Source organism: Spea bombifrons, chromosome 12 (assembly GCF_027358695.1).
Source record: "Spea bombifrons isolate aSpeBom1 chromosome 12, aSpeBom1.2.pri, whole genome shotgun sequence".
Taxonomy (NCBI): Eukaryota; Metazoa; Chordata; class Amphibia; order Anura; family Pelobatidae; genus Spea; species Spea bombifrons.
In genome coordinates, this window is record NC_071098.1 from 16347866 (window position 1) to 16363175 (window position 15310).

At 41.2% G+C, this 15310-nt stretch overlaps 1 protein-coding gene across 1 annotated transcript; it reads left to right on the forward strand.

The window, feature by feature from the left end:
- The first annotated feature begins 1412 nt into the window (after nucleotides 1–1412).
- On the forward strand, nucleotides 1413–8614 carry HINFP (histone H4 transcription factor). The gene is made up of 9 exons (XM_053452470.1): nucleotides 1413–1874; nucleotides 2968–3194; nucleotides 4201–4300; nucleotides 4516–4668; nucleotides 4811–4888; nucleotides 5064–5184; nucleotides 5687–5825; nucleotides 6338–6462; nucleotides 8358–8614. Exons 1-9 carry the CDS (start codon nucleotides 1718–1720, stop codon nucleotides 8581–8583), a joined length of 1326 nt encoding a protein of 441 aa, XP_053308445.1. The 5' UTR covers nucleotides 1413–1717; the 3' UTR covers nucleotides 8584–8614.
- Nucleotides 8615–15310: the final 6696 nt, after the last annotated feature.

The window sequence follows — 15310 nt, forward strand, 5'->3', positions numbered from 1 at the left end:
ACAAACCAAAAGTGGAGGCAGCTGTCCTCCTGTCCTTACATGCCTTTTGTGAGGTTAATTGCACAGTTTTTCCCTTCAAAATATGTTTAGCAGCCTAATTACATCTGGATGCTTGGACTAAAAACTGTATATATATAATATTTATAGTCTGAGACATTAAAATGAAATGCTCTTGGTACATGAAGACTCTGTGTGCACAAAAAATGAAGTAAAGAAATATATTCAGCATTAATAAAATGATGTGCTGATCATGTTTTAACTTATTAAAATACAACAACATACCGACGTGTGTCATTCTTTTCATTTATCACCACCTCCCTAAACAAACTAAGGAATTGGTCTGGCACTCATGCTTTCCTTTATTCCATCAATGTGTAAAATGTAATGCAGCCATAATTTTTTTTTTTTTTTTAAAAAAAAAAGCTTTTTTTCATGTTTTGCGCACCAGTCGCTACTTTTTTAAAGCACATTTTTTAATGTTAATTAATCAGTTGGTGATAGAAATGAACATTTGTGACTGTTGCGTGAAACGTAAGCCTGGCAACGCGTGGCTCTCAAAATACATTTTAAAGAAAACAATCGTTCAGGGGAATCAGCTGCGTATCCGTACCTTATTCTCTGATGTTTGTTACCACAATGACAGTGTTAAATGTTTATTGTACGTTGTGCTCGGAATGGGCGAAGTGGCGGCATCGTGCTTCCAAACTCCGTGTTCAAAGAATCCTCTACATGTCACTACCTGCATTAAATAAATCCTGAGGATTTGGCATTGGTGGGGAGATATAACTGCAGACACACTGGAGATCAAGATGATGATAGCCTAGACTCTTCCCATTAGCAGGGCCCAGTGCTACTCGGTCAGGGTGACTGATCATATGACACGGATATTAATAAAATATAGTAATAAAAAAGCGTTACATGGACCACACTAATGCCATGACATCATGGCGGGGGCAGTCTGGTTACAAAAGATACCCCAGACTTCTGTTAAAACTCCAAAAAGATCAAGATGAAAAAAGTTAGAGTAACAAAATTAAAAAAAACTTAGAGCCTCCAACTGGAATTCGAAAAAGACCATTAGCTGCCTACCAACCCAAACATATAATAATATTATACGGTTATAATATATATATATATATATATATATAATACTATTATCATATAAGGTAGATTGTTTTACCAGCAGTGCAATTAAACCGGCGGATGTTTTTATATTTTACTGCTAGCAAATATTATGTAAAATGTTGTTTAAACCTTTTACCAAAATAATTCTTATAATAGAATTTAAAATAAGTAAATAATTTTTTTTTAAAAAAAAGCCTCTTTCAGGTAAGTCAGACATGGACAGAATAGGGCCGAACGCACTAGAACACCTGTTGTCTGTTTCCGGGGGTACATTTAAGACACTGCACAACTTCCTTGGAGAGGAGTTGTACACTTCCGTGTTGGATTCTGCTAATTTACTAAAGCAATGTGATGGGCGTGGCTTTTCAGCGCGACTGTTGTTGTGACTGGTCTGCTTGTTCCGGAAGAAGTATTCTAATTGGCTGTCTAGCGATGGCTTTTTGAGGAGAGTGAAGGGCTCCGTAATTCTATGTGCATCTAACGTTAGGCAGTTGGTTTTTAACCGGCCCTGGTAATACGAGTTAGCGGGAAAAGTTATTGTGGATTAGGCCCGTGATCAGATCCGTTAGCTGAGTCTAACAAGTGCTGTAGCATGACCGGGAAAGGCGTGAAGCGCAGCGTGAATCTCTCGTTACAGTGTGAATGGGGGTCCTGCAATTACGTCTCTTCCCTGATGGAAGATTTCTGCTCTCACGTCTCCGGTCACCTCCGTCTGCACCATCTCCCGAAACAAGAGGAGGGCGGCGAAGGTGAGTGGGGTTCTCCGAGCCGCATGACGTCAGGCTAGGGAAAGCGTCAGGGATCGCAGCATTAACAGAGGAACGCGGGAAATCCTACATTAAAATGAACGTACTTACCCCCGATTAATAGGGAGGGAGTGGGGGCTAAACCGGGATATCATCACGAGAGATCGGCCCGTAATAACTAATACGGAGCTGGCTGCCAAGCCCTTTATATGCGCTGCGCGGTAATGTCACGGCAGCTGCTGGGCGTAGCGAGCGCTCCGCCCTGAGACTCTCCGTCTAGGGGAATTGCTCTGCGGGGAGAGTACTTTAGACTCGTTGACTTCATTATACTCTACGAAGGGCCAAGGCAGTGAGCTTCTGCTGCAGGCTGACCTCCGATAGTCCTGTGTCATGCATAGTAAACAGCAGTCGTCCTCTTCCAACTATCAGTTATACATTGTACAGGGCCAGCAGAGCCCTTCCTGTCCTTGGTAAATAATAGCGAGAGAGGGACTTGAAACCACAGCTCTCCTGCAAATTGCCCATTAGTGAATAACCCTAAAGGGAGATGTATCGCAAACGGAGAGCAAAGGGGCTTTCACTACCGTTAGTAAATTTTTTTTTTTAGTTGACATTTTTATTCATTAAGTGCTAAGAAGAGACCATAGTGGCGTCTTTCTCCTCTTGTTTTTTAAGTTTGGGCACCGCTGCAGGCCAGCGCGCATGAAGCCGAGAGCCGCTAGTGTTCCCCTGTCACCGGCTCATTCATTACTTTGCCTCCAAAGCCCTTTAATTCCGCAGAGCGATCCCAATTATCTGCCGGCGATAGATAACTAATACATTCTATTAGGTGTGTCTGATAACATCGAGGATAATATCCGTGTTCTGACGATTTTACGAGAATTGTGGGGTTCTTATGGATTATGAGGAATGGGTTTATTCATCTCTTGGTCGATTCCGAATGGCTGACGGCTTGGTGTTTAGTTGTATGGATGGACGGACGTTTTTCTTGACGATACTCTAATAGTTCGTGGCTGCAGGTCGTGTGTTGTCTGTATAGAAGCGACCCGCCTCAGACAGCTTAATGAAGCTTTACCCGTATTTTTCTCCTTTCTAGATGAGTTTTGCTGCTTGTGGCAGGGCTGTGGCTTCTTCTCTCCGGATAACCCCGTGGATCTCGCCCGCCATGTGTTCTTCCACTGCTATCATACGAAGCTGAAGCAGATCGGGCTCCAGGCCCTGCAAAGTCAGCCAGATGTCAGCCCGTGCCAGCTGGACACTCAGACCCGCAACATGATCCCTGAAGTACACGACAGCTTTGTGTGTATGTGGGACCAATGTGAGGTGAGGACTTACAGGCATGTCAGACGCATGTCCGTTAACACATGTAACTAAACTGTACGAGTCTCACAAGTTACCGCGTGGATGTGATACAAGAGGGAAGCTTATACTCGTGGAAGGAATTCAATGAAACATGGTGGTTCTTCTGAGATCCTCACCGTCATTAATTAAAAATAATTTATTATTATAATTTATTGTTTTATATAGCGCCATCAAATTCCGTAGCGCTGTACAATGGGTAGACAGGACATAACAAGTAGTATGTAACATAACAAATTGACTTACAGAGACAACAGGTGAGGATCAGTTTAAACCAGTAGTCAGGAGTCAATTTAAATCATGATTTTTTAAATCTAAAGACTCATTCTTGCATGTTTTAATATTGAAGATTTCATATTTAGAACAACCTGTCAGACTAGTAAAACCGCTAAATCAGAATATCATATTTGGAGAACTACTTTATTGTTTTATTTAACTAAAAAAATAACATTCTATATACTTAAACGTCACTGTTTATTAACTAAAGTAGTTAAACAAAATATCTTAAAAAAAAAAAAAAAAAAAAAAAAGCCCAACTACATAGCTAAGCCCTATTTTCTGAGGTGTTGTATAAACGCTTCTGTGTGACCCTAATAAATCCCGCTGGTATTCAAAGATTGTGAATCTTTCATTTTTACAATTCTTTATACTCCTCTAACCCCTATAAAAACATGAGATACTAAAAATCCACCTTATGTGTATCAGACCAGCTGTCTAAACTGTGAGTGATTTATTCTTCCTAATCAAGAAGTCTCCTCGCTATAGCTGTGGATTGGGTCAGGAAGCGGCTGAAGGGTGATAAGTCTAGCGCAGTAAATTGATTAGATGAAGCTAGATGTTACATTAAGCCGCGGATCTCTTCTTTCACTGCCTGAAAAACCGGAATTCTAGCAAGTATTCCGTGCGTTTGGTTCCACGGCTGGACAGTCCCTCGGTTGTAATAATTCCTTTTCATGTATCTTTCTCGTAGAGCTCCTTTGATAATGCTGAGTGGTATTACAGACACGTGGACTCTCACGGGCTGAGTGCAGAATATGAAGAGAACAGGGTGTTGCTTTGCAGCTGGAAAGGTAAAAGCTCAAGCTGCTATGTAGCGGCATCATGTCCTCCCCAATAATCTGCTCTGGTCAACTTCACCAGACGATCTTGTCCCCCCCTCCCGCCTCTCAGATGGAGGTTATGGAGATACAAGGGGTCTCATTATGATAATGTCACTAAAGTAATTTATATAGCGGTTTAATAAGCAGCATTAGTTGACGTTTTTTTCTTAACCACTCTTGTTCAGACTGTGACTGCTCCTGCAAGAGTCGATGCAAGCTGAGGGAGCACCTGCGGAGTCATACACAAGAGAAAGTCGTGTCCTGTCCCAACTGCGGGGGGATGTTTTCTAACAACACCAAGTTCTATGACCACCTCAGACGCCAAACATCGTTGGACCGTAAGACTCGCCTTGTCACGCTTTTTCAGTAAATGTTGTAGGAATCATGGTCCCGAATCAATGTTGGCTACACTCTATGTATGAAACGTTCACTTCCGTCACCATGATCGTGTGTGCTATTCTTTTATCTCCCTATCTAAAGAGCATCGATTTCAATGTTCTCATTGTTCCAAGAGATTTGCGACTGAGCGGCTTCTGCGGGATCACATGCGCAACCACGGTGAGCTTCCTAACTTTTTTCACTTTGGTTTTCTCCAAGTGGGAAAAGTGGCTTCTTTTTTTAGTGTCTAACGATATTAAATTGAAAAAAAAAAACCTAAGATATGGCTTTTCTCATTGATTGGAAAATCGTTTCCATGTTGATGTTTAATTTGATTAACGATCTGTTATGACAGTGAATCACTACAAGTGCCCGCTGTGTGACATGACGTGCCCGCTTCCTTCAACCCTGCGCACTCACATCCGATTTCGACACAGCGACGAGCGGCCGTACAAGTGTCAGCACTGTGACTACAGGTAAGAGATGGCATTCAGAAATGTTTCTGTACTTGTGGGTTCTCTTGCTCAAACCATATCAGAAATGAAGGCTTTCCAGAATGTCCTCGGAGGAGTGCGGGTCAATCACCCATATTGTCTGTGTTCTGTGTCCCCTCCCTTGTGACTTGTAGTCATGGCACAACTCCATGTGGCTGTAAGATATTTAGGGTTAAAGTCAGCGGGCGCTCCTATGGATCCTATAGACACTAACCAGTTTCAGAGTACGGCTAAGACCCAGTCAGCCACGGGGTAAGTGAAGCTGGGATTCAACGGGGCTGGTAACAAAAAGGTGTGATTATGTAGGAAGGGGAAACGGGAAAAAGAACTCCAAATCAAGGCAAACCATCATCTGCAGCACAAGTTCTGTGACGGTTCTATTAACGCATCACAACTTTATTTCTAAGTGTTTCATTTTGTATTATTTTGCATGTAATTCTTCCTTATTACCTCCATTATCACCCCGCTTTTTATCCCCCGCTAGCTGCAAGAATCTAGTGGACCTACGGAAGCATCTAGACACGCATAGCAAAATGCCAGCGTACTGCTGCGATTATGAAGATTGCACTTTCAGCGCTCGCTCCCTCTGCTCCATCAAGGCTCACTACAAGAAGGTACACGAGGTGAGTGAACATTTCCTTATAATAATCACCAGAACTGCACAAAGTGTTGTTGTGTGTAGAGATCTTAGCTCAGTGTGTACTTCTACTCCCGTGATTTTTCTATATTGATGCAGAGTTTATTCGCTAAAGCGATAGCTTGCAGGAGTGTTGTGGGTTAAGCCTCCTAACTCCAAAATCCATTATGAAAAGGCAAACACTGGTAGATTTCTTCCATAAGAATGACTGAGCTGGCCCTGCATAATGTGCATTAATAAGTAAGGAGACTGGAAAAAAAATCCTGATTTAACAATACATGATACAGGGGTTGGACCTTTATATGATGTATTGGGAAGTCACAACATTACTGCAAACGCTCCCTGTAGTGGATAGACCCTGGCGGGTTCTTTCTCAGTCCGTTTGAGAAAAATGTAATAACGTATTCGTATACAACTAAACTGCAAAGACAATCTCAAAGCCTTTAGCCTTGTGTTCCAAAGTGATTTAACCTCTACGTTTTCTTATTTACTATACAGGGGGATTCAGAGCCCAGATACAAGTGTCATGTGTGTGAAAAATGCTTTACCCGTGGCAACAATCTGACTGTTCATCTGCGCAAGAAGCATCAGTTCAAATGGCCATCTGGGCACCCGCGCTTCAGGTGCTCACCTCTACTTTTGTCGCACGCTTAGACGCCTATGAGAATATTTTACTAAAATATGCTGTAGTGTCATGATACAGGACATCAGCCTCCAGATTTACATATTTATTTTTACTAAAGGAACAGTCTACCCCACCACCCAAAAATGTTATTCTTGTTTTATGGATATGCGTTATACTGCATGGAAATTGAAACATGCATTTTTAGTTACTAAAAATCTAAAGAATGGATATCTTAATAGGGGTTTGGAATCTTTGTATATAGTGATGTCATTTGTGTATTGTCTAGCATTATTGGCACCATTATGCCAACATACACTATTGTAAATAATTTGTACAGTGATTGTGAAATAAAAGTAAGCTGAAGTATTGCACAAGCAACGCAGGGAATGTCGCACCCATAATAACTTCCTTCAGAGAAAAGCAGTACTAATTATATTGAGTTAGTACATAAATTGCTTATATGAATGACTATAGCAACTTGAACAATATTTTTAAGGTTTTTGAATGCATTATCTAAATTGCCTACTGGAAGCAAAGATTCTGCTGATCAGCGACTGATTGGGAGTTTCTTAGTGTTGTTATTCTTCTCCACAATCAATTCTGTCCATTTTCCTGATGTAGAGACGTTAATCAGTCCTTGGTCTTGTCTTAGATTTGGAGTAGCTTTATGCCTATCCCATGCGTGTTTAATTTCCCTCACCTGCTTTTCGCATGTCTGCTGGGAGGCTGTTGCATTTATCTACCACCCTTTAGGTAGGAACATGCTGCCTGCCTTTATTGGTCACCTCACAGGTTGGTCTATATTAGACTTGTGTGTGCAGAATCGTCAAAATTGCAGATTTACTGTGTCGCGGTAACTCCCTGAGACTGAGGACGCATGGGGGGGGAGTGTAGATTTCTGTTTGTCTCGATATCTATTTGAGAAAATTCAGTGAATTTCCAAATAGTCCCCAAATATTTTACGGATCAGAGGCCTTATGGGGGCTACACTCGCTCAGTTTTAGCAGACCAAGGCTGATTTGCGATCTGCCCGAGAGTTCCAGGTGATTCCTGTTGTCCTACGGCCAAACATAAGGTATGGCGTTCTGCAATTCCCAACACCACCAGCAGGTGGAGCCAGAATTACAGCAAGCAGGAAATGGGGACCAGGTCAGTCTTGTAACGGCCCTCATAGCGGGTTAGTCTGTAGAAGTCTAGATTGGGCAAACCAGACGGGGTTTCCTGGTCACCCTGTGCCCCCCGTACGCACAGGGCGATTTACACATAAGGGGGACTGGGAAGTTGAGAGAAGCTTCCCCATAAATCTGCCACGGCTCCATTCCTAAACTCAAACCAACCCCGTGTGTCCTCCGTCTCAAAGAGCTACTCTGACATTTGGCGATTCATACGAAGCAACAAAAACAAAGCAAAAAGCGCAGAATTTTGGTCTGAAATTCGCAGGCCCTATCTAACACGCGTTCATTCTGTCAAAGAGAAGGTAGGCTTTCCTACTGCTTCCGCTTTACATTACATTTATATAGTGCCAGCAGATTCTGTAGAGCTTCCACATCATCTTGTTCTTCATCTTTTTATCTTCTTCCTCTGCATCTCCACGGACATAAACTTTTGCAAAAATGCTAGTGTTTTTCTGTGATGCCCTCTTACCCAGTTGAAGGATTGGACCTAAATTGGCACAAACTTCCGCCAAAATGTCGGTGCTTCTGGTGACCACCTTTCCATCGGGGCAGAGGACATCACCAGAAGATCCACCAGTTGGGTGAAAGGACATCAATAAACTCCATTGTCTTGCTTACATTTGCGCTTGAGATACTGTACACGTATTTACTATTTTATCCTTCTTACAATTTGTATAAACGTAACTTCACAAAGTTCTTTTTTGTGTTTTCAATTAAGGTACAAGGAACATGATGATGGCTTTTTGCGGCTGCAGTTGGTGAGATACGAAAGCGTGGAGTTGACCGAGCAGTTGATGAAGGAACGTGAGAAGCAATGGGCACCCCTGGATTCTGTTTCTACATGCCTGGTGCTGAGCCCAGAAGGAAGCACTGGATCTGACGGAGAGGGTTATGAGAGGACTGACGCAGAGAGAGACCCGGGTCCGTTGCCTGGGTGCACATGAACCACGCACATTAAAGACTACTGTGCTAGTTTCATTTGGATCTGCCAGACCATCTAACTAACGAGGGTAGCCTAATATCAAAACTCAGTCTCAAATTGGAGTGAATTATCTGCAAACAAACAGACCGGTCTTACCAATGAGATGTTTCCTGCAAGGGCTCTCAAGCCAGCTCTATTCAGACGAAACATCAATGTTGTTTTGTGAATCATGAAGACCACGTCTTTTATATGTGAAATATATAGACTGCCTTACAGCATGGTGTATACAAACACATACATGTACATATATGTATAGCCTGAACATAACAGTCCAAGGACCAAATCATGTTTGGGGTTTTACGGCAAGTAATAAGTAGATTAATAATACGTTTCCAAGGTGCTCTTTTTCCTTGTATTGTTGGCTGAAAGATACAGCTGCTTGCCTCTGCAACACTTGTTGGAAGGTTGTTTCACTTATTCTAGTTTTACTCTATTGTACATAAGATGCTATTATCCTAGCTATCAACATGGGGTGGATTTTACGAACTTGAGCCAATCAGTAAATGCTTTTAATAGTTCAGGCTGGATTTTTTTATTATATATCCCAAAATTTTAGACTCACTGGCGATTGTACAAACTGTGGGGTGGAAGTCTGTTATCTGCATCAACAAGTCCATGTTTTGTGGGTTTTAGTGCGTCACTTTCGCACTTTAAAAATGAAACAAACTTCTGAAGGTATTCACAAACTAGCCACTAAACAAGCCTAATAAGCACCCCAGTATACTTCCAAATCATCTAGTCAATGCTGACTGGTTCAGGATAGAACATTTACATTTCTTATTTATTATCAGTTGAAAGTAAAATGGTTGTCTTTTGTTATTTTTTTTTAATTGCATTGTTTTTCTCCCTATTTAATGATGATCAGTTTTATTTTATTTTGTTTCAACGCACATTTTCACCTTTTGAGAATGTTTCTAATTTCTTATGTAATAATAATGATTCTGTCTTAGTATGATTTGTATTCCTATTTGTAATTTATTGAGTTAGAAGTCTGTTTTAGTATGTATTGTGGAAAACCTCTTTTTTTTTTATTTTTTTTTTATTTCCTTGCTCTGTGATCGTATAACTCTACTGATTGTGTTATAAAATGTAACGGCGCACAGCATCTCGCCCGTTCTCGATTTATGGGACAATCAGCGGCCAATCACAGCGATCGCATGACTGTTATTCCAGATGCTTTGCCTCTCCCCATATTTGATCTAGATGTGAAAGGAAAACAATATGTTGATTTAAATTGTATTAAAAATAGATTCCAGCTGTTATACACTTCCATTGCCCTCCAATTGTTATATATATATATATATATATATTTATTTTTTTTTCTTTGTTTGTTTTTTTTAAGTTTAGGTTAGTTGGGTAGAGGGAATTGGGCTTAGTGTGGAGGGTTTTAAGGAGGGAGAAACAAAATGCAAATTTCTTTTCCTTGTAATTTACACTTACACACACACACACACACACGCTCCGAATGTAGCTACAAAACATTATTAGGGTGGGTACTGTGCTACCGGGAAATGACAAGGAAAGGATTTTCTGTTTCGGAAACATCGAACGCGTAGAGCAGGGGTGTCCAACATGCGGCCCGTGGGCCAAACGCGGCCCGCGGCACCTCGAGGTGCGGCCCGTGTGAGATCGGCAGCCAGGGCAACCGGGATGACAAGAGCCCTGCTACTTACCTGTGGGAGGGTCTCTTGTACTGCACAGAGGAAGTGGAACCCAGCAGAGTTCACGTGACATCACATGACTCTGCTCCAGTCCTGATTCCTCTGTACAGTACAAGAGAACGCAGAGGGCGGCCGCGGCCCCTGCTGAAGTCTGTGAGCGGCGTCGAGAGAGCTGCAGTGCAGGTAAGGGGGTGGGGGAGGGTGTTTGAATGAGTATGAGTGATTGACTGAATGAGCGAATGAATGAATTAAAAGTGTGGTTAACAAACCAAAGGTGGACAAAAAACTAACTATTAATTTGATTGTTGACAGCAATCACGTTCCTATCATGCCCAGCCAACCAGTACATGCTCGAATCTGGGTATGCCTGAGATTGCTGTTAACATTATTAAATTTTTTGTACGGTTTTGGTGTGTAACTTTTATTAAAAGTGGGATTTTGTATTTTTAAAGGGGGGGGGTCGTTTTCGGCTAAGTGAACCCAGAATTTTCGGTTTTGGTCCAGAATTTTCATGTATCCCTAGGATAAATAGAACTATTTTATTTTTACTTATCCAGAATCCTGAATTTGTAGTCACAAAACTTTCTAGGCCCAGAAATCAGTTAGAGGAAAAGTAAACGTTTTGTGTCATTTACTTTATTTTAATCTGCATAAAAGGCCATGGTTTCTCACAGTGAAAAATGAGTGCCGCCCTTGCGCGTATACAATTCTGATGAAGTGGCCCAAAGCAGAAAAAACTTGGACACCCCTAGCGTAGAGGCTGAATTCCTTCTCGTTCCATTGATACAATACTGGCAGGCAAGAAGCAGGGAGAGAGAAGCGAGCCAGTCCAGGCAAGAGGGCTGGAGAGATAAGTGGGTAAGCTCAGGAAGGAGGCCTGGCAAAATAGGCAGGCAAGACCAGGCTGGCAGTAAGCAGGCAAGTCCAGGCAGGCGGCCTGGCAAAATAGGCTGAGCTCCCATCATCACCGACTGTGTCTACACCATTGCCTGAGTGGACACAGGGCTCCGGCAAACATTAAGTAATCACCCCGCGCAAATGGCTGTAAGCTATAAAGATCCCAAGCATCCTGGTAGTTGACCGGTCCTCCCAAGTACCCAACCAGGGCTTCACACAAGACCCCCTATATGTAACCCCTATAATCTGCCACTCACTAATACGCAACAACAAACTTCAAGTGGTGGTATCGCCTCTGCCACATGCTCACACGCCGTTCCTCATACATATCTATATAGGATGACAGTTCTGGTTAAAAATACCGTGTAAAAGCACAGAAGTGTTTGTGAAAAAGGTGCAGGAAAATGTTCCTGATGAAATACTCTGGATTTGTCACGTTTACAGAAATATATTTTTTGTGGGTGTTTTTTTTTAACTTCTTTGTTCAAAATTCCAGTTACAAACCAGCATCCTAAAAGTAAAAAAACAACCACTTTCACCATAATGTACACCTTATAATATGTGCCCTATAACCGCTGGGAAATTATAGAAATTCAATTTATCTCAGTTAAAATCCACCTTGAATTGATACATTTTGAGGGTCTTGTCTGTTAATTTAACCAATTTAGTGAGGATTCAGAGAAGAAAATGTGTTTTTACTAACTTACTCATGCTAAACGTTCAACTAAACGTAACTGGTGTAAAAAAAAAAAAAAAAAAAAAAAAAGCTCTATCTCCTCTTAGAAATAATATACCTTACACGTGTACACATTGAATTCCCACGAGGCTCAGCCACACATACTACTTCCATGATGCTGGCTGAGCATCATGGGAATTTGATGTGTTCTTTATTTTTAATATGCATGACTGTGCTGACAAAAATGAAGCATGTTTTAAGTAGCGATGCAAGCGCAGCATTGTAAAGTGCAATTGTATTGATGAGTTCCCCGAGAGCAATTTAAAAAAAGTGTCCCTCTTTTACATTTTGAAATGTTGGGAGGTATGTTATTGTAAGTGATCTGGAGGTACAGCTTGTGTACCCGTCGTCCTGCTCCTCACCATTTAGTCCCGGTGGAGTAACATTGTAGGGTTACAATGTGTGCAGTAATTCTGCTTGCCCGCCAATGAGGGGTGAGAGTATGCCCTGAATGAAGCTTTTGGTGGGAGTTTAATTCTCTGCGCAGGGCCTGTGCAGCACATCTCAGCCCCTTCCACTCCCCTATAAACACATAGGGCACCCCCTGCATTCATTCATTCGCTCTCCGCTGCATGCTCTTCCTTTAAAGCGCTGCCCAGTACAGTCAAACCACTAGGACTGGTTTGACAACAGCCCCTTTGGATTAGAGATGGCTCTCATCATGTTACAGAAAACAAACCATGAACTAGACTGAAAGCAGATACATGCAGATTATTTTAGATTGTGTATTAATCTGTAAATCCCAAGATTTGGTTATGGAGATATAATATTACGGTATTGTCTTTTCTATACGCCGTATCGGCTATTCCGGTTTCTCTGCAGCATTGCCTGACCCGGAGTTACCTCACTGCAGCAGAGGCAGCAAGGAGAGTTAAAGAAACAGCACGGCAATACACGGCTCATTTAGTGGCTCGTTGATTTATTTGTTTATTTCGATGGTTTTATTATTTTCCGAGTATAAACTAAAAATAACTGACATTAGATTTGTATTTTTAAAATAAAATCCTTGCATATTCTCAAGCAGTGATAAGAGGTAAAATATGTAGAGAGACAGAATGTAGAGGTAATAAAGCTCTGTGAATATAAAGGAATTACTATGTAGGTAGTAGATCCCTCAAACCCAATAAATACATGAATAAAGCTTTCATAGAGAGGGAACCTTACTGGGCATCTACAAGTAGATCCACTGGATCTACAAATGATCAGAGGAGAACGACTTGATACTCTATAGCGCCTGACACATGCGAGGTAATGTCAGGTTGAATCAAAGGTTTGCATGTGTGTATTAAAGGGGAACTATTCTAATTTATTAAAATTTATGTTTATGTTCTGGTTTGAGAAAGTAAGGCACTTCTGCTGTACCTTTCAGCAGCTAATGGCATTTAAACATGGCTATTCTCAATCTAAGACAAATCTTTACATCAGGAAAAATGGTCAGATTACATGCGCTGAATGGTTCTTATTTGCTGTCAAATTCTATGTTTCTGTGGAAGCAGATATGTGGAAAAAGGTGGCAGAGCTAGCAGGTCTATCACCTGTCCCGTTATCTCTCATCTTATACAAAGACAGCCAGAACCATTCAGATGCCACCAAAGAGTGATTGTAACTTTATTTCATTGAGAGGGATACTCACCCAACTGCTGTGAAGGAACACGTCTGCTCTCTGGTATATACAGAATACAGGTTTCTACCACGTCTATGTGAATCAGTAAAACACCATTGCATGGTTCATTTGGTGTCTAAAATCTCAACATTGTATTTATTCATTCATTTTGACTGATTGATTTATCCACATTAAATGTCCGCCCCATTTGTAAATTAAAAAATCTTTACGTATGTTATTAATATAACATACGCAATTATCAAAAGTAATAAAATGTAACACCCTGAAATGTGTGCCACCTTAATATACCACTTCAAAGCACCACACGTGTTAATGGCTCCTTAGGCCTTCCTTCACATCAAATAGATAGCATTGTAAATTATTATAGGCATATACACTACAGTACATGGACAAAAGTATTGGGAAACACCTCTTAATTATTGAATTCAGGTGTTTCAATTAGACCCATTGGCAGATGCCAGGAGAGCGTTAGCTGCCTGACTGCATTGTGCAACTGTAAAGTTTGGTGGAGGAGAGATAATTCTATGGGGCTGTTTTTTAGGGGTTGGGTCCTTTACTACCAGTAAAGGGGAATCTTAATGCTTCAGCATACCAAGATATTTTGGACAATACTATGCTTCCAACTTTGTGGGAACAGTTTGGGGAAGGCCCTTTCCTATCCCAGCATGACTGTGCCCCAGTACACAAAGAAAGGTCCATAAAGACATGGTTGGAAGAACTTGACCGGCTGCACAGAGCCCTGACCTCAACCCCATCGAACACCTTTGGGATGAACTGGAACAGAGATTGCGAGCCGGGCCTTCTTATCCAACATCAATGCCTGACTTCACAAGTGCTCTACTGGATGAATGGGAAACAATTCCTACAGAAAGCCTCCCCAGAAGAATGGAAGCTACATTTAGAATGCAATGTCATCAAGGTCCATGGTGGTATAATGGTCAGATGTCCCATATAATGTATCTTCTCGTCTTTCACGGTGAACGTCAACTTCCAATGCTTAATATATTTTGGTCACTATTTTTTGCCAAACCACCTCAAAAATATGACTTTGAGGTAAAATTTTAGGTCAAACCTCTGCCCAATCAAACTCTATTTATATAATATTCAGATGTGTCAAAAAAAGGATGGAAACAAAATTGAAGACATTCACAACTGTACTTTTTCATTGTAGCCTTAGATTCGTTTTTGTTCTAATGTTAACCACTCACCCCTAAATCACCTCCATTCTAATCATGAAACTATACATCCAAGTAGGACATTCAAAAATCCCGCTGCACATTATGTATAGAATTGTTGAGCAGTATATAATAGGCTAATAATTCCAATGTTATTAGAAAGCACAACACCTATAGTATGCATAATGGGATCAGACAGATGCTTATATAGTAGTATTCAATAAGTACGGACCAGTTTAGTGCGCCTACGGCTAATTAGCAGGGGAAGCACAGTGGAGGTTTGAATTGTCAGCCAGGGAATGTATTAGGTGTTTAATTGTGGTGTTGTAATACTCACATGGGTTTATTTTTACTGTATACATATCCGCCAGATTGTAATTAGTTCTCATTAATGTTTGTACATTGAATTCCCATGCAAAGCGTTCAACAAAAATCTTGTGAGATGAACTAGTTTTTCATTGAGTGGAAGAATTAAGGATGGCCGCTTATCTGACTTTCAACATTGGAAGGCAACAGCTCTATTATTGTTTATTGATCTGTCCCAATCTTCATTTTTTAAAGCCAATTTGTAAGCTGATATCGGTAACAAGGCAGGG

What these genes read in the sequence shown, in the direction of transcription:
- HINFP (XM_053452470.1), top strand. Translation starts at nt 1,718, where the DNA reads ATGACCGGGAAAGGCGTGAAGCGCAGCGTGAATCTCTCGTTACAGTGT. An exon ending in ACAAGAGGAGGGCGGCGAAG is followed by an intron (nt 1,875 to 2,967) that starts GTGAGTGGGGTT and finishes TCTCCTTTCTAG; the next exon opens with ATGAGTTTTGCTGCTTGTGG. An exon ending in ACTACAAGAAGGTACACGAG is followed by an intron (nt 5,826 to 6,337) that starts GTGAGTGAACAT and finishes TTTACTATACAG; the next exon opens with GGGGATTCAGAGCCCAGATA.